The sequence below is a fragment of the Pezoporus wallicus genome, unplaced genomic scaffold, assembly GCF_028554395.1.
Source record: "Pezoporus wallicus isolate ANWC-B61680 ecotype Strahan unplaced genomic scaffold, APGP_CSIRO_Pwel_v1 contig_5958, whole genome shotgun sequence".
NCBI lineage: Eukaryota > Metazoa > Chordata > Aves > Psittaciformes > Psittacidae > Pezoporus > Pezoporus wallicus.
In genome coordinates, this window is record NW_026638491.1 from 1,098,938 (window position 1) to 1,119,991 (window position 21,054).

The 21,054-nt window shown below is 42.8% G+C and overlaps 3 protein-coding genes across 5 annotated transcripts in view; 1 reads left to right on the top strand and 2 right to left on the bottom strand.

Moving 5' to 3' along the window:
* Positions 1-3,674, bottom strand: part of SLC1A2 (solute carrier family 1 member 2) — a 79,905-nt gene extending 76,231 nt beyond the window's left edge. The window contains exon 1 of the mRNA XM_057410936.1: positions 3,073-3,674. Coding sequence (XP_057266919.1) covers positions 3,073-3,089 — 17 coding nt within the window. The 5' untranslated portion in view covers positions 3,090-3,674. The remainder of the gene's footprint in view (positions 1-3,072) is intronic.
* On the top strand, positions 3,088-3,952 carry LOC130600047 (serine/arginine repetitive matrix protein 1-like). Its single transcript, XM_057411017.1, has 3 exons — positions 3,088-3,148; positions 3,226-3,398; positions 3,533-3,952. The coding sequence occupies exons 1-3, from the start codon at positions 3,088-3,090 to the stop codon at positions 3,950-3,952; spliced, it is 654 nt and encodes a 217-aa protein (XP_057267000.1).
* Positions 3,953-8,142: 4,190 nt separating this feature from the next.
* The window catches only part of PAMR1 (peptidase domain containing associated with muscle regeneration 1), a 51,050-nt gene continuing 38,138 nt past the window's right edge, over positions 8,143-21,054 (bottom strand). For 2 of the 3 annotated variants that reach the window (XM_057411014.1, XM_057411013.1), the window contains exons 7-12: positions 18,283-18,453; positions 15,107-15,319; positions 13,480-13,546; positions 11,019-11,251; positions 10,229-10,524; positions 8,143-8,944 (exon numbers count right to left, since the gene is read on the bottom strand). In XM_057411014.1, coding sequence (XP_057266997.1) covers positions 8,408-8,944; positions 10,229-10,524; positions 11,019-11,251; positions 13,480-13,546; positions 15,107-15,319; positions 18,283-18,453 — 1,517 coding nt within the window. In that variant the 3' untranslated portion in view covers positions 8,143-8,407. The remainder of the gene's footprint in view (positions 8,945-10,228; positions 10,525-11,018; positions 11,252-13,479; positions 13,547-15,106; positions 15,320-18,282; positions 18,454-21,054) is intronic. The other variant, XM_057411015.1, reaches the window with a different exon arrangement.

The following is a 21,054-nucleotide window of genomic DNA, read 5'->3' on the forward strand; positions in this document are numbered from 1 at the left end:
TGTTAAAATGCTCCGCTATGGTAAGTCTCCACAGGTTGAACCTACCGCATACTGAGAACTACACCAGCACCACAATCCGTGATTATGAACTGATGTCACTGCATGTTAGAACCAAGTTAAGGACTCAGGAAAAGCAATGCTAGCATAGATCAGAAGGCCACTTCTCCTAGCAGCACCACAGTGCCTGCAGTCATGGCCAGCAGAGGACGTTTAAACAGAGTACATAAAACCAAGCAACCCTCAACAGTGTCAATACCCAGCTCTAGTCCTTCCTCCTTGAACCAGCTGTTTTCTGTTTCCAGCACCAGTTAACCACCAAAAATCCATCTTGGTAATGAGATCTGTATCCAGGGATTTTGATAAGGGAAGACTTAACAGTCAAGATACAATGTATTCAACAGTAAGCCAAAGCCCCACTAGCTGGAACTATGGCAAGGTAGACCCAGAAGACACATGGGTCTGATTTTGCCATGTTGGGGACATTTCTTTTCTAATTATCAACCAATTGAAGCTTCCTGTTGTCCACCATCCTCTTGGAACAGAAAGATTTGGGCAGCAAATTTCCATACATGGATAAGCTTCACCAAACAAGACACTGAAATTTTAAAAAAAAAAAAAAAACAACACTGCAGAGGTGCAGACAAGGAAATCTTTCCTAGCAAATTCTGGCTCTAAGTGACCACTGCTTCTTTACCATGGCATATGGATTTGCCTCCCTCTATGTACACATCAGGGCCTTCTGCTGTTTGCCAGGTATCCTGTCACATCCCAACATCCCCACTTTAGGGATTTTATGTAAGCTCCCCTGTTAGAAGAGAAATAACACACTTCAAAAGTGGCTGGAGTAGTTCTATCACAACAAAATAAAGCCTCTATATACTCTGGATCCCTGCTAACGGGGAGTAACCTTGAACAGCCTAACAGCCACTAGAGATAAACCTGGAGTGAGACCGCTGTGTTCCCACCTCCAGCAGGTCTTTCTCCATGTACCTGTGTCTGTCTGAGATATACTGCCCTGCTTGCAGCAGCGGGCACTTTCTGCTACCTCTTTTCCATTGTGCCAGTGCTGGTGGAAAGCCTTTCTGGAACAGGTCTGGTCAGTATCACTTTCCCTGAGGATCCATATAGTGCCTGAGTTTGCTGACCTTTAGGACAGAGTGTGAAGCTTATCTCCATCCTCAGCATTTTACCTGAGGGGAAGGAAAGATAACAGTTCAGTTTTGGAAGAGGCTGTCACTGGCAAAAAGGGACTGGCAAGTGAAAAGCTTCCCACTCAACTTCTCCACACCTCCTTCAGCTATCGCTGAGCACTAGTTGAATCATACCAAATAAATAGTTTCAGCTTGTCTTAGACTCCATAAGTTTCCTAAAAAGTTTGAAAGCAAAGCCTAAACTTATTGTTTCTTTTCTCATCCTGACAATTTAGCTCTGTCCATTAAGGAAAGGAAAGGTGTACATCTGCGGAAGCCCTTGTTTTTTAGCCCACCTGTTCAGCCTGTTTCATTTACAACAACCTCTCTTTCTACAACCATTTAAAACTTCTTTTCATCCAAAGCTGACAATCCCACAAACACAGCCACCTCTCGTCATATCTCCTCTTATTAAACCCCTGCACAACAGGTGCCACATTTCCCCACTGGTCTGAAACAAGCAGAGACATCTACAGCCACCTTCTGTGACCAGAGCACCAGTGGGGAGTGAAAATCAGGGTAGCCCAAGGATACAGCAGGGACAGAGAAGACTGAGCTGCAACCCTATGGATGCAGGCCGGTTCCTCCATCTCCGAGCTTCTTCTTTGTGGCTGTCAGTATTTGTTGACTGTACCTAGTTAAGTGATTTTTGCTGTGAGAGGAAATGCTACAGGGCAGATTAAACTGCTAGGCTGCTATTAAACAAGGGTGTACAGACTTGGAGCAGAAATTCCCACAAAGACAAAGCAGCAGCAGCAAACAATAAGCTGGTTCCCTTTATCCCAGCCCTCTGAAGAGCCAGAAGGGCCCCACAGATCTGCCCTCTGCCACACCTGGGCATTGTCCTTCTCCTTAGCAGCCAGAGCTTACACTTCACAGCCTTCCACTCCTGCCAAGCCAACTGCTCAACAGCCTCTCCGCAGAGAGCCAGCTCCTTCCTTAGTCCAGGTAATGGGACACTTGCGCACACCCTCACAGACACATGCCAGGTTCTTTAAATCAGCTCAGCAAGTCTTTCAGCGCAAGAGACAGAGAAGCAACATAAACAGAGCTTCCTTCTGCCCTCTGCCCTCAGAGAGTCCTATCCAGAGCAGATCATGCTGATACAACCTGACAACATCCAGGGATAAGGCGGAGGCTCACACCAAACGCACTCTAATACTAGCAAGTATTATAAGAGGGCAGCCAGAGATCAAAGAAACATTTCCTTTTCTTTCTTACTCCCAGTAAACTGAAAAAGCCCCCAGCCCCATCAAAGTGACCAAGTGACTGATCTTGTCATGGGTAGGGAGAAGGGTTTCCTTCTCAGGGACGTTACCAGGGCTTGAACTGTGTTTGCTTTTCTTTAAAGCCTCTTGTATAACCCTTCACCCTTCACAGCAGTTCTCTTGCTAGCACTGTAATGCATTTGGCACAAAACTGCAAAATTGCAAAACTCCTTGAGAAGTTGGATTTGTTTGTTGCCGGCTTGAGGGGCGGGTGGGGGAACAGCTCCCCAGTTCTTCCTGAACTATGTATTATTATTATTATTATACTTAGGAGGCTACTTCCGCCTCCACCTGAGTTAACCATTCACTTGTCTTCTTCCAGGCAGGTGGTATAAGCTTGATCTGCCCTCCAGGGGTTAAATAAAGAAGTGGTGCGAGGAAAAACAGAACCTTTCGAGTTGCTCATATTTGAAATTCTTTTTTTTCCCTCTCTTTCTCCCTCTCCTGAATGGGGTTAGTTCGCTTCTCTTTCCCTCTCGCTCCTTGAATTATTCCGTTAGGGAATGACGAGGACTAACAATGAAGCAGATGCCTGGAAACTGTTATCCAAAGCACAATGCCGGACCACCCTCCACCCTCGCGTTACCTCCCTCCCCGCAGACAGTCGCCCTCACCCTTCCGTCGATGCCATGGTCCAGAAAGCCCCCCTGTCTTCTCGGGAGTCCGAGGGGTTATTTTCGGCAGGAGGAGGTTGGCTCTCTGGGATAACCTTAGCTCGCGGCTGCGAAGGAGCACGCAATTCCTTGTAATCCTTGGGGGCTCCGCAGGGCGAGGATCCGGCAGCTCCGCTCCCCGCCGCTCCCCCGCCCCGCAGCGGGCTCGCCGTGCCCCGGAGACCAGCAGTGCCCGCCGGCCAGAGGAGGAGGAGGAGGAAGAGGAGGAAAAGGAGGAGGAGCGGGCACCTGGGCTGCGGTCCCCGGCGCCCTCCCCTCGCCGCGGGGTGTGTGTCTGTCCGTGTGTCTGTGTGTGCGAGCGGTGGGGGCGTCTTCACACCGGCGCGGCGCTGGCGGAGGCAGGATTGGAAGGTTTTAGCCCTCGAGCCGTGGATTTGCAGTCAATCCCTCTCTATTTTAGGCGCGGGCTGACATCACGAGCGCTGTTACTCCTATACATGCCCCCAACCGCTCCTTGCCAGCAGCGGGCAGGGGGTGGAGCGGAGGGACCCCCTCGCAGGGGGAGGGTCGGGTGCTGCCCACCGCGACCTGCCCCACTCGCTGCCGACCGCCACCGCCTCCCCGGGGCAGGCCCGGCCCCCCGCGATGGGACTCGGGGCAGCCGGCCGAGAGCGGCGGGGAGGAGCGTGTCCAATACACACACACCCCCGGGGGGGTCCGGTTGCGGCCGCATTTCCTCTGCCGAGTGCGCGGGTCGGCACTCCGCGATCCCGCAGCCGAGGCACCTGCCCCGTCACGCCGCGGCGGCAGCAGCCTCCCGAGGCCGGTTCAGCCCTTCGCGAGAGCCATGCTGTCTCGACGGCCCGGTGCTGTGTGCTGACCGCGGCAGCAGCACCCGGGGGCCGTGGCGAGGGGAGAGCGGGACTACACCGAGAGCTATGGGCCCCTGCCCTGCCCGGCCCGGCCCGGCGCGGCCCTGCGTCTCCGGGCGGTGCTGCCCCCTGCCGGGAAGGCGCCTCCGCGGTGGCCCCACCTGCTGGGTCCAGGCCGGAGCAGCGAGGCCCCGAGGAGACTCGGCTGTGATTGCAGCGTGGGGTGGAACGTCGTCGTTTCAGTAGCTGCGCTCCGGTGCTGTGGCACGGGTCGCTCGTGGCGTGTCAGGACACTGCCGTGAACCTCGGCTTCAGTTTCCCGCAGCTGAGGCTCCTCTTGACAACCTCGGTGCTGTCTATCTGGGGACAACACAAGAGGGACATGGATCTATTGGAGAAAGGCCAGAGGAGACCACAAAGATGCTCAAAGCCCTCAAAGGGCTGGAGCAGTTCTGCCGTGGAGACAGGCTGAGAGAGCTGGGCTTGTTCAGCCTGGAGAAGAGAGGCTCCGGGATGACCTTAGAGCAACTTCCAGTGCCTAAAGGGGCTGACAAGAAATGTGGAGAGGGGCTTTTGACAAGGGCCTGTAGTGACAGGACAAGGGGGGAATGGCTTTAACCTGACAGAGGGGAGATTGAGATGAGATATTAGACAGAAGTGTTTCCCTGTGAGGGTGCTGAGGCACTGGCACAGGTTGCCAAGAGAAGCTGTGGCTGCCCCATCCCCAGCAGTGTTCAAGGTCAGGTTGGATAGGGCTCGGAGCAACCTGGTCTAGTGGAAAGTGTCCCTGCCCGTGTCAGGTTGAGCTTTAAAGTCCCTTCCAACCCAAAGCAGACTATGATTCTCTGAACCTGATGTCCTGTTTCACAGGGAGCCAACATTTCTGCCATAGCCTGTTCTCTCTGTCCCAAGGATGCAGCACAAAGCCAACAGCCATGCAGGAATCCCTCTTTCACAATACAGAGCCACAAGGCTGCAGGAGATGCACCATGGAGCAAAGGCTGCCTGACCCTGCCCACTGCTCCCACTCCCCTAGGATGCCTTTCCTGCAACCATGCTGATCCTGTCCTTACAAATGGCAGGATGCAGCTTAGCATGCATTCCCTCATCCTAATCAAATACATTTTTTTTCCTGTGATCTTACCATGGACTTAGGTTTTCAAGGGAAACAAGTTTCCTGGGCAATTCCATTAGAGGCACGGAGGTATGCGTGGTAAGAGCATGTATTCAGTATGTCTGTTGCCTTACAGTCTTATTTTTCAGCTAAGCACCCTGGCTTTTGGAAGGAATTTAATGCACCCCCAGCCCCAAATACATACAAAGAGAGAAGTATAGATCCATTTGAGAGGGTAAGAATGCAGAAAGTGGTTTGGCTGTCTTTTGGTTTTCTTTCATAGCAACATCTTTAGTGCCTTTCCAGAATGCACAGCTCTTCCTCAGAGGGAAGATGTGTTGCTATCCAAGTTGTGCTGTTTCACACCCTTCTCCCAACAGATGGCCTAGATCCTCACCTGTTTAGAAAGAGATGTTTGAAATAGCTTTGCATTTCAAAAGCAGACCCTAGCTATCAAAGGGATTAGTGATTCCTTCTCACAGATTGGGTTTTTCCAAACATTCATCCCTATTTTGAGCAACCTGGTCTAGTGGAAGGTGTTCCTGCCCATGGCAGGGGTGTGGAATTGGATGAACTTTAAGGTCCCTTCCAACCCAAGCCATTCTATGATTCTATGATAGGTCATACAACAACAGAGATAAAACCATTGTTTGAATTTAGAGATTAGCCAGAATTGAATCTAGCATTCCAATGTCATTGAGGCTCAGAAGTAGAACCAAATGCTACAGGTAATTCATCTTTCTATAAAAGACTATACTGAAATCTGAATCCCAGGGTTGAAGATAGCCTGACCACTTCTTGCTTCTGTTTTCTTGAAGAGTATCATGACTGTAAAAAGAAGAGCACACACAGCTGTCACAAGCTCCTGTGATTTTCACTCCCTTAATTCCTGCAAGTTTCTCTTCAAGAGCATACTTTCATTTTATACACAACCAGTGATCAGCTGTATTGTTGCCCAGAAACTTTCAGCTATTCCTTGCCAGATCTGTGAGTGGTTTGAAGCCAAATGGGGATGTGATTCAATACCAAGGAGGAGTTAAGAGGATCAATAACCCTAGGCATGGCTGATTTTTAGTGAAAGGAAAAGAGTGAGGGCTAAAGCTAGAATTAAGACAGACTTTTGCAGATTGGTGTGGACTGCCAAGTTCTCTGATGGGTAAATCTGAGAGAAAACAAAAAAACAAACCCACATCTAGGGCTTCTTCTCTCAGTTGTAGTAGTGAAGAGTAATGTTATGGAGAGCAGTGCACTCATGGAGTCAAGACTGAGAGAAGAACCAGCCCACAGATCTTTATGATTTCTGTTTTAGAAGATAATTTCTCTTACTATTAGAGTGTGGAGACTCTGATTTAATGTCATCACAGAAGATCTCTGACTGGGCAAGCCAGACTCCAGCAAACAATTCTATTCCTTTCTCAATCTATTCATTGATACTGTTGGAGGAAACGCATGTTGACTTTCTGCAAATCTGCTCTTGCCAAAACTGTCACCTAATTTCCTTTAACCCCTTCTGTCAGCAGGGGAGTACCACACGTTCACTGGCACATGTTCCTCTCAGCAGAGGAATGAAACATGTCTTATTTTTCACATTTAATTATGAATTTTTGGTGCTCTTGTTGCCACGCAGTTTGACAGCCAAGCATAATCTCCTGGCAGGAGGAGGCTGGGAAACAAGATAAAGATAAACAATATACTTTAGTTGTAGCCTTTACATTTTTGGATTCAAGCAACATCATCCCGGGTCCTGTTGCCAGTGAAAATAAGAAAAGTGCAAAACCATAATGCATTAAATCTTTCTGCCCAGGAAAGCAAAAAAATAAATTACATGGAGTGACATCGAGTAGTAATTGTCCTTTTAGCAGCAATTTTCAGGTTCAAAAGTAGGTGGAAACTACTGAATGCTGAGAAACTCTTCACAAGATTTCACAGCATCAGAGAATTGCAGCTGAAATCAGAGTTGTTATCTTACAATTGCCATAGCAGTGCAGTAGGCTACAACACATCTTCAGGGGCTGAGTCCTTCTTAGTGAGAGTACTAAATACTTTCATCAGAGCCCCAACCGTGACATGCAACTATTGCTGTGAGCTGTTTTGGGCACTGTAATAATTTGGAGGTGTTACGAACACCATGGTGTCAGAGATGCCTTATCCAGGAGTCATTACTTATGGAAGATATTCCCCGTCCCTACTCCCCAACTTTTACTAGGGCTCATCTCTAATCTTTAGCTACAACTGAATGGAGAACGATTTAATGAAAAGGAGAAGTGATTAAGGACCACGAGGACACCAAAATCTCTCTACTGCACTACACGCCCAATGGGAGAATCTTATACTTCAATGTCAAACAGTCTGGTAAAGAAAAGCCTCTGCTAAATGTGAGGAAGGACATTGTTCTTCACCCTGAAGAGCTACAGAAGAGCTGTTTTGCCACAACAGTATATGAATCAGAAGTTCTTCTGAGCTTTTCGTAGGTCTTCCTTTGAAATAATCTACATGGAAAAATGTTTTTAAAAGTATGTTTTAGGATTTCATCCATTCAAGATACAAGTGGGAGAGAACTCCCCTGTATATTTCATTGCAATGGATCATGTACAACAATAGTAGCACTGGATGTATTAGGGTTAAAAAAAAAAAAAAATATTGAAAAAAAAGTTGTTATTCACGTAGTAATTGAATTTTGTGCTAATTCTGCATTTCAGTGTGCCTGAAGAGTCCCAGGTGAGAGTCACGTGCAAACAGACAAGGGCAGTAGAGCGTCTCTCGAGTGTGACACAGATAAAGCAACAAGGAATCTGCATAATGTCAGACATAGATATGTAGGTTAAAAAAAAACAAACAATGGTTTATTTAAATGTGTAAAGTACTTGGGAGGGAAAAAGATTACATTGTATTATGGCAATACAGAGAGCACACCCCATAACAAGCTCATCTATCGAATGAATTCAGGCTACTCTTTTCCAGCTTCTCAATCCGTTCACATGGATCCTTGGGAGAGGCTTGCTGTTGCTTTCTCTAGGGGACTCCACACTACAGATGAGTTTCAGTCAGAATTTGCTGTCCTGTTTCTGTGTGTCAGACTTTTCTGTGTGTCAGACTAAGGAGCAGAGCATCATCCTCCCACCAGGGGAGACAGGCAAAATACGGCAAAAACTTCTCATGCACTAAGACCCTTTGTCATGGGTTGAATAAAAGTAACCTGATGGAACATCTGATCCTAGGACAAATTACCAGGCTGTCTGCCTTAACCTTATCCCACATGTGATTCATGACTGGGATAAGAAGCCTAATGCAGCAGAGACTGAGAGAGATATTACGATAGCTGTAAAATGCCATTTCCAGGCATGGCTTTTTATTTCAGATTCTTCTCAATCCAGTCTTTGAAAGGAAGAGCTTTGGTATAGCCACTGTAGAGTTCTAGGCTGCAAGATTTATCATAACCCCAGCTCACTAATCCCATCAGGTGCCACCTTAGCTCAGAAGATGCTTTTCCGGGCAAAGTTATAGCTGCAATCCCACCAGTCTCTGCAGGGCAGATATTAGAAAAGGTGGTGTGGTCTCGTTTGGCACAGAACATGCTGTCGGTGATGCTGACTTGTATCCCATTATCCTCATACTGTTGCTCACACAACAGTGAATCCACCATCCGAACAGCTCCCATGCGGATTGTGTCATTCTTGTATCCAGGATCTTTAATATCGGCCAATACTCTCCAGCCAGTAACCGTTATTTTTAAATCCTCTGTGGATGAAGTCAAGTCATGAGAAGATGACAAGCAAATGGGTTGAACACGACTGCTGATTCTGGCTTTGTCCAAGAGTTTTATGATAGCTATGTCAGAGTCAAGTAATATAGGGTCATAATTGGGATGCACTATAATGGCAGAAATCTGGGGAGCAGGAAAAATCATAAAGTTAACAGCAGTGGCAAGGCAACAGCACTCTTTCCACAGTACTATAATACATGTTAGTTCATTTTGCATACTTCTCCTTGACCCTCCAATCCCAATCTGTTTTTTCACCATAGTGTTCACTCAAATGAGAAGCATAAAAAGAGATGAAGCATCTTCTATTTTATTTTTTTTTATCTTGGGTTTCAATACAGTTTTTATGGCCTGAAACTCTTCCTAATGATGAGAAGTCAAGTTATTCTCATCAAAATAGGGAGTTAATGTTCAGTTCAAGTTTTTCCAGTTTGCTAAAAATATTTAAACTGCCATGTTCTCTTCAGCCTGGAGAATTTGAAGCGGGGGGGGGGGGGGGGGGGGGGGGGGGGGGGCAGTGTTTTTGAATTGAAATGTTATTTTCTAATTGAAATTCAACCATCTTCCCACTAGGGAAGAATACATTTTATGTACTGGGGCTGAAGCTTTACTGCTATTATGTTGGGGCTAAAGCTTTACTGCTAGTTACCTCGATGAAAACACTACAAGAACAGATAGTATTCCTATAAGGAAATATTGTAAATAATATGCATTTCTCAAAAGGAAAAGTCTGAAAAAGCTGGAATTAGAGAAAGAAACTAAAAATGGGGGAGAGGGGGAAAGAATCAAATTAACTCTGATTTCTTGGATAAAATCCACTAACTCACTCAATACCCCGCCACTCCAGAAAAAGACACACACAGCCAAAGTTGCTGTATTTCTCCTCATTTTGACTCCAGCCTTTCAGTTCTACTTGAAAAACACAGTTGGTGAGCCTGAGGTACTATTTTTGGAGCTAGAGTCAGACATGAACTTCTTCTGAGTTTAGAGCTGTACAGCCTTGGGGCTGAGATGTGAAATGTGCTCATGGTATCAAACCAGGATCTATAGCACAAGTGTTTCCCTCATAAATAATGGTGATCACTTTTGACAGTAGCTGGCATCTTTTCTACTTTTTTTTTTTCTGGCAATATCACTCAAGACTTTATGACCCATGGAACCTGAGCTATTTTCTTAGTGATCTGTGTTAGGGGGTGAACATAGGAGTTGAACAGTGTCAGGGGAATTTAATGAAATGCAGCATATGCCCTCCTTGTGCCTTGTTCTGTCCTCTGAGTCTCTAGGTATACATTTGAAATAACCATGTGTAAACCAATATATTGCTCTAAGGACAACCTTCTTCTCCCTCTGTAAGACATATGGGATCAGCATCTGCTTGTACTTATCATTTTCCACTCCCAGCAGACTTACCCGCAGGTTCTGGATAGTCTTTTCATCCCTGTCATCATCTCTATAGAATTTCCCCAGAACCACCTTAAGCTCTGCTGCCTTGAGCACAATGGTCTTGCCCAGGTCAGTGACACAGTGAGCTGCCACCACCACAGTGCGCTCGTTCACCAGAGCCCCACTGCAGATGAGGATCCAGGCCCCTTTCCGGAGACTGTTCTCCTTCATGCCGTTGGCTGTCCGATAGATTGCTGCTTGCCAGGGCCACCTCATAGAGGTCACTGTCTTCTGAAGGGTGATGTTTTCTGCTTTTCCACAGACTGAGGAAACATGAACCAAGAATGAGGTAACACCTTTTCCCCACCACAAAATCTGAATGTCACTCTTGATTTCTGCTTGGGATGTGCCAAAAGAAACCAAATTGCAATGGTTAGCATGAGGGATAGCTCTCTAATTAACCTTTGTCTCCAACCTGTGAAATTATAATATAAGAGTATTTTATATAGTTTAAAAAAATAAACTTACAATTTTCCCCTTATTGTCTGAATTCCTGGATGAAGTAGGAATGTGGACTTAGCTCAGGTGAATTTTCATGACAACCTTATCAAGCTGCACTATAATGAGACAACTGCATAAAGAAATGGAAAGAGTATCCCTGATTGACATATCCTCCAAGCTTTGCTGCTCCTATCTCCCCATCTGGAAGCAGAGGCAACCTGCACAGCTGAGACTCCCTTATTTTCTAAGATGAATATACATCCTGTTCTCCCATCCCTACAGAGATGTGTGCATTCTTTCTGTCTTGGAGACTCACTTGGAATACACACAGGGGCTCTCCCACTCCATTTTCCTGTCTTCAGACAAGTCCTCCTGCTGCTGCCCAGGCGGCGGTAGAAAGGAGAAATGCACTCATACTGAAGCTGGGTGTGCAGATGCTGGTACCCTGGGGGTAGATCTCCAAATGGTGGTGCTGGCTTTTTGGTGGGATAGATGTCAAGCTTTTGCTTGCTGAATGCAGATGAGTAAAGTTGATGTAAAGGTGTTTCCCTGTTTCAAGGCACAAAGAACACAAGGTAATAATAATGATGATAATGATTATGATGATATAATAATAATTATGATTATGATAATAATAATGATGATGAAGAAGAAGAAGAAGAATAGTGATCATTACCATATCTTTATGACCAGCTGTGTTAAGTATCATTTAAAAGCATATCAAGTTTGCTTGTAAAAGAACAAGACAAAAATACCAATCCAACATGGATTAGCAGTACTCCCATTTACATCCCAGCTATTTTATTTACATATAAATATGTATATAAATATCCATTTGAATTTAAAAAGCACATATGTTGATAAATTTTCTACTTGTGTCCTTTTTTCTTTTTTTTAAATTTTACAGTTTCTCTATTGCAACCAGTTGCCTCTGAATGTGGAACAGCTTTTGCCATTCGCAACAGAACTGAGAGACCACATTTTTAGACAAAGAAATTACACTGGAGTTGGCATTACCATAATTAGCTCTAACTAGAGAAGAGATGGGCACATCTTTTCTCTAGTGAACATTTTAATAGGCAGCATTAGGAATTGATTCAGATTAAATCATGTTGATAAAGTTGCTTGATTTACCAGTTAGCAGAGATAATTGTCTCACCACAGAGATTTCATGACTGCAGTAGTTACTAAGCTTCTATTTAGAAATTGTACTGATTAGCTGAAACATGACACATAATTAAAAAAAATAGATATATGCACCAGCCTAGATATAGACCATAAGCTTGACTACAGTCAAATGTTCATCACTTAGAATGTGTCCCTTACTCTAATGCTTAAAAGTACATTTCTACAGAAAAAAACCAAACCACCCCACTCCCCCCCCAAAAAAAAAAAAAAAATTTATGACTGAAAATTTCAGCAAGAAATTAACTTCCCTTGAGAATTCTGGTACTGTTGCATCCAGAAAAGCCATAAGAATGTGGTTTTTTCAAGTGGCAATTCCATTTTTTATCACAGAGAGACACAGCCTGCTTCTATCAGATAGAATCTGTGAGGCAGTACAAGACAGCACTCAAGTAAAGAAAGAACAAGCAGAATGACAATTTTCTTATATTTTGGACAAAGGATGAGAGCTGCTGTGGTCATGCTTAGACTGCCAGGGTCCCATTCCCTACTTGCATGTGACCTTGCAGTAGTGTTTAGTCAACACTTCTCCTCACTATTAAGCTATGAAATGGAGATCCTACTTCAAGGGGTAAGAGTCAATACACATGAGGTGCTGCGATGATGCTATGGAGGTGGGGGCATGTATGCCGTTTCATACAGCTCTTGTTAATATCTGAAACATTTAGCAGAGAAAGACCTGTGTTGAAAAGTCAATTAAGAAATTTAAGTAAGAAGAATCCCCTGATGACTAGTAAAGCCTCCTGATGGCTTCTCAGGGCCACCTCTACAATCATGCATCACACAGCTGGAGAGTGGGAGAGTATTTGGGAGGTATGTGCTTGCCTCGTTCCTAAAGTCTCTAGGCAACTGCTACTAGTCATTGCCAGCAGCAGGATATGGCTTGAGCCGGACCTTTATTCTGACCTGGTATGGTCATTCCTAAAACCAAAGATGAGGCCAGTTCTTGGTTCTTGCACTGCATCTAAAAATAAATGAATCGTGTACTGGGAAAAAAAGAAAAAAAATCTTGAAATGAGAAATCACTACTTAGACAAAAATGAACCTGGACATTGCAGCATCACTAATTCAGATTGGTCCTATTTCTGGAAATCAGCAAAAGGATAAGCTCAGACAGGGTATGATATTTCATTCTTTACTCCCTCCTGTCCTACTTCCTCTTCTCTCCCCCATGCCCACCTCAACACAATTTTATATCAATTGTGCTGTTCTGCTTTGGGTGGTGAAGCTTGATGGGAGCAGATTACATTGCTATACCCCCTTCTCTTCTTGTGTTCTCCCCACTCATTTCTTCATTAAGACAGCACATGTTCATGTTTTAAGTCACCTCATTAGCTTCAAGGAACTGCTCTCAGACTGTTCTCATAGCCAGCCACAAGTTTGCAATCCTAATTCCAGCATCATCCAGTAGTTTGCACATCTCTAACCATGCATTTCTTCCTGGCTGCCTCCAGCAGCTTCTAAACCTGCACTTAACCAGCCATCCCCTCCCAGCAGCTCTCATTGCTCCATTGTCAGTGGAGGCTAAACACACAGGGTGGAAAGGAGTCACATTTGCTCTTTAAACTGTAGTTGAGATATTGCATTCTCACCTTGACTGGACCTGCATTGGAAGCACTTTCTGTCTCACCAGGTCAGAGATCTTTGGCTCTCTGCAGGCTAGAAAAAATATAATGTTGCACAGTACTTTTCCACATTCACAGCTCAAGAGTTACGGTTCATGCACATTTCCATTCTTTCCTCTTACTAGCTATAGTGGACTGGGTTAAGAAAAGAGGCAGTAAGTTACATGTATTAAAATGAAGATAGGCCCTAAAAACTAAAGCATTGGAAAAAATACTTCCCCACACATCGCCATATCTATCCCATTTACAACAGTGGAAGCAACTGAGCGCCTTCTGCACTGGCACTTCCAGCCATGAAGGAAGATTTGCCCATCAATGTGTCTGAATGCCAGGTTTATACCACTAAGGCTGATGATTTGGAATCTGAGTAAACTTTCACAATAATGGAATTAGACAAAAAAATATTTAATTTCCATCGTGTAGCCACACAAAGTTTATCCCAGTGACTCAGCATACAGAGAAAGTCTGTGAAATGTCACAAAGTGTCTGTTTGCTTGTGTACCAGAAGGAGCTGGAGACTGTGATTCAAAGGAACTCCTCAGTTACCTGACTATGCCCAAAATAACAGAAGGGATATCTAGGATTTCTGATTTTGTTTCTTTGCTTTAAAAGCCGGATAAAATATTCAGGTTTATCAGTTCAAATAACTGCCAGGATCATCTTCCTGCTGCTCACAGTGGAAGGAAAGGAATCTTGCAGGATTGATTTTATCTGTATGAGTACTTACGCTCTGTGAGATTTAACAATGCCCAGGTCTTTATGATTCCTGTATATGTTAACCTTTATGTCACTTTATTCCTATCAATAAGGATATTTTCCATAAATGGTCATCATCCATAAAGATGCTTTCTACAAATGATTATATGTTACAGGGAGAGAGTATTTCCATCTAAAATAACAGAATAAAGCAAATTCCCCAGTGGACAGACATATTTCCTTATTTATCATTATTACCGATTAAAAAAAAAATCCATTAAAATGTGTCAAACAATTGCTTTGGGAAAATTAATCTGGCAGCTCCTTAGCTAAATTCACTCATCCATTCAGGGTTTCCGACACACTTAGAGTAGCTCCAGGTGAACAGCATCATTCCTTTTCTAGCAAAGGATTTAAAGATGTGGTTTGTTGTTTTGATAAGCACATATAGTTTAAGCATGTCCTCAGGTGGTTTTCTAAAACAAACCTACAAGGGTGCAATCTACAGGCTTGTTTGTCCCATGACTGGGACTGAAAAGGATTGTGAGAGGAGAATTGGGCCCTATGAGAGCAATTATTTCCTTCTATTTCCATTTGCTCCTGATCTTTTATTTTGGTCTTACACAGGTCTGATTCTAGGAGGGGGGTAATAAAGGTCTCAGGGAACATTCCTTTACATGTTTAAAGATGGAAACCTCTTTTGGAATCGCTGGCATCTTATCTGGCTGAGTTTAGCGGCCAGTGAAGCTGGCAAACTACCAAACTCAGTATGAGGTGTCAGTGAGATGGGTTATTCTTAGCAAAAATGACTGTTCAGTAAGTGTAAATTATATAAAACAAACTCCAGTAAAAACATAGCAGCTTTTGTGAATTGTGGTAAGAAAAGATTGTAAACTACCTTTTATGCAGATTGGCTGCTTCCCTGACCATTCTCCGTCCTCTTGGCAGGTCCTCTGTTCATTCCCACTAAGAACATACGAGTTGTTACAAAAGAAAGCAATGACTGTGCCAATTTTTGCATAGCGTCCATTCAAGGCCCCAGTGTCTTCTACTACTCTTCTGTAGCCATTGAGAGGGCCACCAGGATCTGAGCAGTTTTTTTCATCTAGAACTAATGATAGGGGGAAAAAAATAGTAACCATTTTATCAGGTTCACTACATTACTTTTACCTATGAGATTGCTTGGCATTTCATTCAGGTTACACTTCAGTCTACACTTTAGCAAAGCTGCCTTTTCAAGACCTATCTGGGATCTGTCTTCTGAAAGATCAAAGAGTAAAGAAGAAATTATAATATACAGATGTCTGCTTATATACACACCTTAGCGTCTTTAGTGTAAATGTAAGATTCTTTTACACTTTAGTGTAAGATGCTCAAATTGTTAAAGGCCTTAAAACATAGTTGACCATCCTGAAAAAGAACCTGGATTGTGTATGAAGTTAATTTCCCATCAACAGGGCTACTTCAAGGTCATCAAAAGATGGACTATTTGCAGAAAACAGGTCCTTGGCATTCTTTTCCCTTTCCTGTATTTTCAGTACTGCACTGGACTTGGATAATAAAACTAAACTACTTATTTTTTACTTTTATGCTTGGTTGCATTTTGGTTTCTTGGCACAGAAAGAGAGATCTCAGGAACTCAGGGAAATATGGGAATTGAAAGAGAACATATATATATACACATATATATATACAGATACTAAAAATTTAATATGGAAAGCTTAAGCATGCTAGGTTCTACCTATAAAATCACTTTTATTTCCTCCTTCCCAAGATTTTCCCCTTTCTTCTTGAGTTTTGTTTTGTTTTTTTTTTTCATCTAAGTAAACTTTTACTTTTCCCTAATTCTGGATGACAGTATTCCCTACGTGATGCTAATAAATGCTTTCATCTATATTTTAACTTCTCCACTTTTTCTATTTAGCTGCTAAAAAGGTATTTCTGTTTTTAGCTTCAGATTTCACCTCAGTTTGCTTGTCAGGTTGACAGTAACATGCAACTGTTTAATTCCCCTGTCTGATGTCTCAGTGCATGATAACCAGTGAACATCTAGGCTAGACAGCTAGTGTTGGTACAGCTCTGTTTATGGAGGGCTGAGAAGAGAAGGCTCCAGCAAGATCTTAGAGCAGTTTCCAGTGGCTAAATGGGGCCGACAAGAAATCTGGAGAGGGGTTTTTGACAAGGGTCTGTAGTGACAGGACAAGAGGGAATGGCTTTAAACTTACAGAGGGGAGATTTTGATGAGATATTAGGCAGAAGTTCTTCCCCCCTGTTGAGGGTGGTGAGGCACTGGCACAGGTTGCCCAGAGAAGCTGTGACTGCCCCATCCCTGGCAGTGCTCAAGGCCAGGTTGGATGGGGCTTGAAGCAACCTGGTCTAGTAGAAGGTTTCCCTGGCTATGGCAGGGGGTTACAACTATGAACTTTGAGGTCCCTTCCAATTCAAACCAGTCTGTGATTCTATGATTCTATGATATCAATTGACCAGAAATGACTTCTTCATGTCCTTGCTTCAGACTCAGCTGCCTGCTGAGCCTCATTTCACAACAGAACCAACTTATAACAAAGCACTTAAGCTTTATTTAAATCCCCGTGAATCAGCACAGTAACAGCATGCAGGTATGGCCCTGTCCTATTCCTTTATCCTCATGTCACCAGCTCAGCAATGCATGGAACCACATAGCTAACCAAAGTAGTACAAGCTCAATGAAGAGCCTATGCTCTTAGCATTGAGTATGTAATTCAAGCTAAGCATATATTTTGGTGCTTTCTTTAACAACACTGGATTTTAACATATGCTGATGGTTATATGTGTACTTAAATATTTTTCACATGAGTCATATTCAGCAAAGAAAGAAAACATCTCAACCTCTTCTTAAGCAGGAGGAAGGGAGAAGTAAAGCCCTGTCTCCTTTCAGTTTGGCTCCTCTGTACTTCACAGGCTCTCTCACCTGTGAACCACAACTGATTGATAACTTGAGAGCAGCTAAAGACTACAGGGAATCATCCACAATATAATGCTTTATTTGCAAACTGCTCCCTGTCCAGAGGCATCATCTGTTGAGTGGAGTGCATGTTCTAAAGTGTACCTAAACTTGACCAAGTAAGTCAATGAAGGCCTTGTCTTATTTCATCCTATGTCTATCAGTAACTTGAACTTCCCTAAACTCAGGGTTATCACATTTTTTATGAGTTAAATACAAAGAGAAAACATCTGGGAAGGAGAGACCGAAATTTCATCTTCTAGCATTGCAACAGCCAAGTTCAGAGATAAATCTTTCAATAGGTCTTTAGCCAGGGACATCATGAAGCAGGAACTTAAGCAGCTAACTGCAACTGGAGATGTTCTCTCTAGATAGTAGAATGACCATAGGTTGCTCTTTCAGATGAACTTATATACAGCCATTTCACAACACTCCCCCCAGATTTACACTGTTTGCCACAACACACTTGTAAAAGCACTTTTCCAATTGATACAATATTGGAATATGGAAATAAAATTATGCAAAACAAAGGAAAATTAAAAGTCCCTTTGGATGATAAGAAGGGGCTTTGAATTTCACAGCTGAATGATAGGAATGTTGGCTTGCCCAGTCAGGATGAATGGAGGTTTCTCTTTTATCAGTTTTTATCTAGGGTGGGAATTCTGTTAAAAAAATGATCTAGTCTTCAAGCAGTAGCCCCTGATCACCTCCACAGAGTGCACAGGACTTGTGCAGAGAAGGTTTCACAGGTACATAGTAATGGGAGTAGATATTAATTGTTGTACAATGTCCCTCACTAGGTTTTAGTCTAAGAGATTTTCAGACTGTGTGTAAGAAGGGCATGTGCCTAAAGTCTTTGAGGAAATTATTTTTCAGTCATTTGATGTTTCAGTCAGACCTTTATATAAGCAAGTCTTGCAGGCTTGGGCTCCATCAGAGTGAAAAAGAATCACTACTGCTTGTTAAAGGTAGACATACATAAGAACATGTTAAGCCACAGTTCTACCAAATTTCAAGCAAAATTTGGATATTCAAGTTTCATGAGAATACATTGGCCAAAACATTTTATAAGAATGTTAAAGTGACCTTACCACATTCAGGATGATGTGTTGACCAAATCCCATCAAGCTGACAGTAGGCAACACGGCTGCCTTTTAAGCTGTAACCTGCGTTGCATATGAAGTAAATCTGGGCCCCGTATTTAAAGTCATCTCCTTCCACAATACCATGAGCAGGAGCACCTGGAGTCCTACACATCACCACTGACAGTTCAGATATTTCAAAAAAATCCACTTTATTACAAAAACAGGACTGTGTTAGGATTCTTTATTTAGCACATTGAAAAATCAATTAAAAAAGGCACACGAGTCAAAATTACAAGACAGGTATATGATGATCTTTAGAAAGTTGTTCAGATGTCAGTTCTACACACACTTACATATACGCCACTTTTAAAAACATATCTGGATCCATTCAGTTCAGTGAGGTTATTCAGAGTGTGATCATGTGCAGAAGTGTTTGTATCATTAGGGCTAATTTGCTCAAAATGCTCATCTTAACAGGGCTTTTGAACAAACTACCATGCTTGACCAAGAAAAGATTTAGATCTTTAAAAGTCTTATATTGAAATTCTTTCAAATTCCTATTTCCATTTTTATATAGTTTTTCAGATAACCTCACTGAAATATTGAAGCATATTTCTGTGGATCAATTATCAGAATGACACTAAAAAACCTTGATATTTACCAAACTGTGATATTTACCCTTTCCACAGGGTTTGCTCTATTGGGAAAATACTTACAGACAATGGTCTGTTTAACTACTGCAAGGAGTAAATATCAGATTAAATAGTGCAAGCAAGATTTCTCTGAGAGCATCAAAGCAGTCATACTAAATCAGAACAGAGGTCTGCCTGGCATAGAAACCTGTCTTCAATAGTGGTAAATAGTAGATTTGCTGGAAGAATATAAAAACAGAGCAAGCATATAGAATACTTTCCTAGCAGATTCTGTCAGCAGTCAGCAATCTGGGGCTGAAGGACTACCTGAACTACAATGGCATTTTTGCTATAACATACCCTGGTGATATTTCTCTTTTAACATTAATTTGTCTGAGTATTTTTTAAACTCACCTACACACTTGGTGAGAACAATGTGCTGTCGCAATGAGTTCTACAGCTAAGTGTGGTGTGAAACATATACTGCCTTCCTTGGTTTGGTTTCTAGCCTGCCATCTGATAATTTCATTTAATTCTCTACTTTTCTGTCATGAAAGACAGAGAATGTCCATACCCTTATTCACCTTCTCCAAGGTGATTCTGAAAAACGATTTTCTGTATGTAGAAATTCTATGTATTCTGTATTTAGAAATTACAACAAAGTCGAAAACACAGGTTTTAGTACCTACGTAGTTATCCATCTCTCTGTGTGTCTCTGGCTTTGCCTGGCCATTCATTGTGGAAAATTGCACAGGAAAGGACCCAGTGCAAGATTTAAATAAGCCTATGGATTTTTTACCAGGGACCTGGGGTGCTCCACTGAAGATGAGTACTAAAGAGATCATCCATACTTTATGCTTTGTAGAATTTGACTTCTTCTGTCTTGCCTCATAGCTAGTTGCTTACTAACCTATAGACAAATTTTGATCCTTATGTTTCCAGATGAAAAACTTTTCTAAGGCCTCAGCCTTGTAATCCTTACATAGAAGATACATGAGCACATCTATTTACATGGATTGTGGACCATCCAATTATTCCTATAAGAAAGAGATTATTGAGTAACAGTTCTAAAGCAGCAACATTTTCAAGAACAGAAATTTCCCTTAGTTTACAGATTACTACAACCATCAAACAGTGAGTTGGCAGAATCCTTTGTGCACTAGCAAGCACAATTCTTGGAAGGAAAAACTAACATTGAAGCATTAGAGAAGGACCCAGACTCACTGCTCCAAATCAAAACACATCAAGTTAGGGGAGCTCGACATTTCCTCTTGGTTGCAAGTATTCTGCATCAGTGCCATCTTTAGCAAAAGAATAATGGTAAAAATGCAACAAAATTAATTCCTAGCCCTTGATGTTTCTCGTGTGAAATATAGGCACATATACATATACATGCATATATAGATGCAGATGTGTATACACAAGCACAAGCATAAAGGAAATTGAAATAAGGACAGCATAGATTTTCTACATGTTTTAAATTCTCAGAGCACTTGTCTTTGCAGTCATGATCTATTCCCAGTCGCTCCCTCCAAATCTTCCTCAGAACTGAAATTTTGGGAGAAATTTTTGTAGAAATTCTTTTCACTACATTCATATTTCTGTCTTTCAATGTAAAGTCACACTCAGCTTGTCAAATGAGAAAATAAGATGATTAGAAACATCTGGGCACCACTCAGACTTCTCCCTTTTATCATAAATACAGGTTTTCTGGTGTGCCTGTGATCCAGTCCAGCTCTGCAGAGCAAATGTTTTAGTGCTTTTTTGTTCTAGGTTCACCCTGGAAAAAAAGTCACCAGGCTACACATCTTTCTTTTTTTCCACAAACTGTAAGTATTTGTTCTTGGTCAGTCTCCTGTGTGATTAAGATATTTCATTTCTAGTCTTTTTGATTTGGTCTGGTTGGCAGACTTCCTTGAGATTCTATGACAGTGTGACCCAGCTGGAACAACTCTGGGTTTATTTATAATTTAGTTGCGTGCAGTGTTTTGGACACAGATTCATTTAGGACTGGAAGTATGGCCTAGAGTAGAGGAGATGGAAGCAGAAGGTCATGAGATACAATCATAGCTATAAAACTGTGGCCATGGATAAGTTGCTTCGTCTGCTGTATCTAGCAAATGAGAGCACCCCTTTCCTCACAGGG

Coding starts and splice junctions, on each gene's coding strand:
- LOC130600047 (XM_057411017.1), top strand. CDS start 3,088: ATGGTCCAGAAAGCCCCCCTGTCTTCTCGGGAGTCCGAGGGGTTATTT. Junction 3,149..3,225: donor GTTATTTTCGGCAGGAGGAG/GTTGGCTCTCTG, acceptor GGGGCTCCGCAG/GGCGAGGATCCGGCAGCTCC. Junction 3,399..3,532: donor CGCCCTCCCCTCGCCGCGGG/GTGTGTGTCTGT, acceptor TCTCTATTTTAG/GCGCGGGCTGACATCACGAG.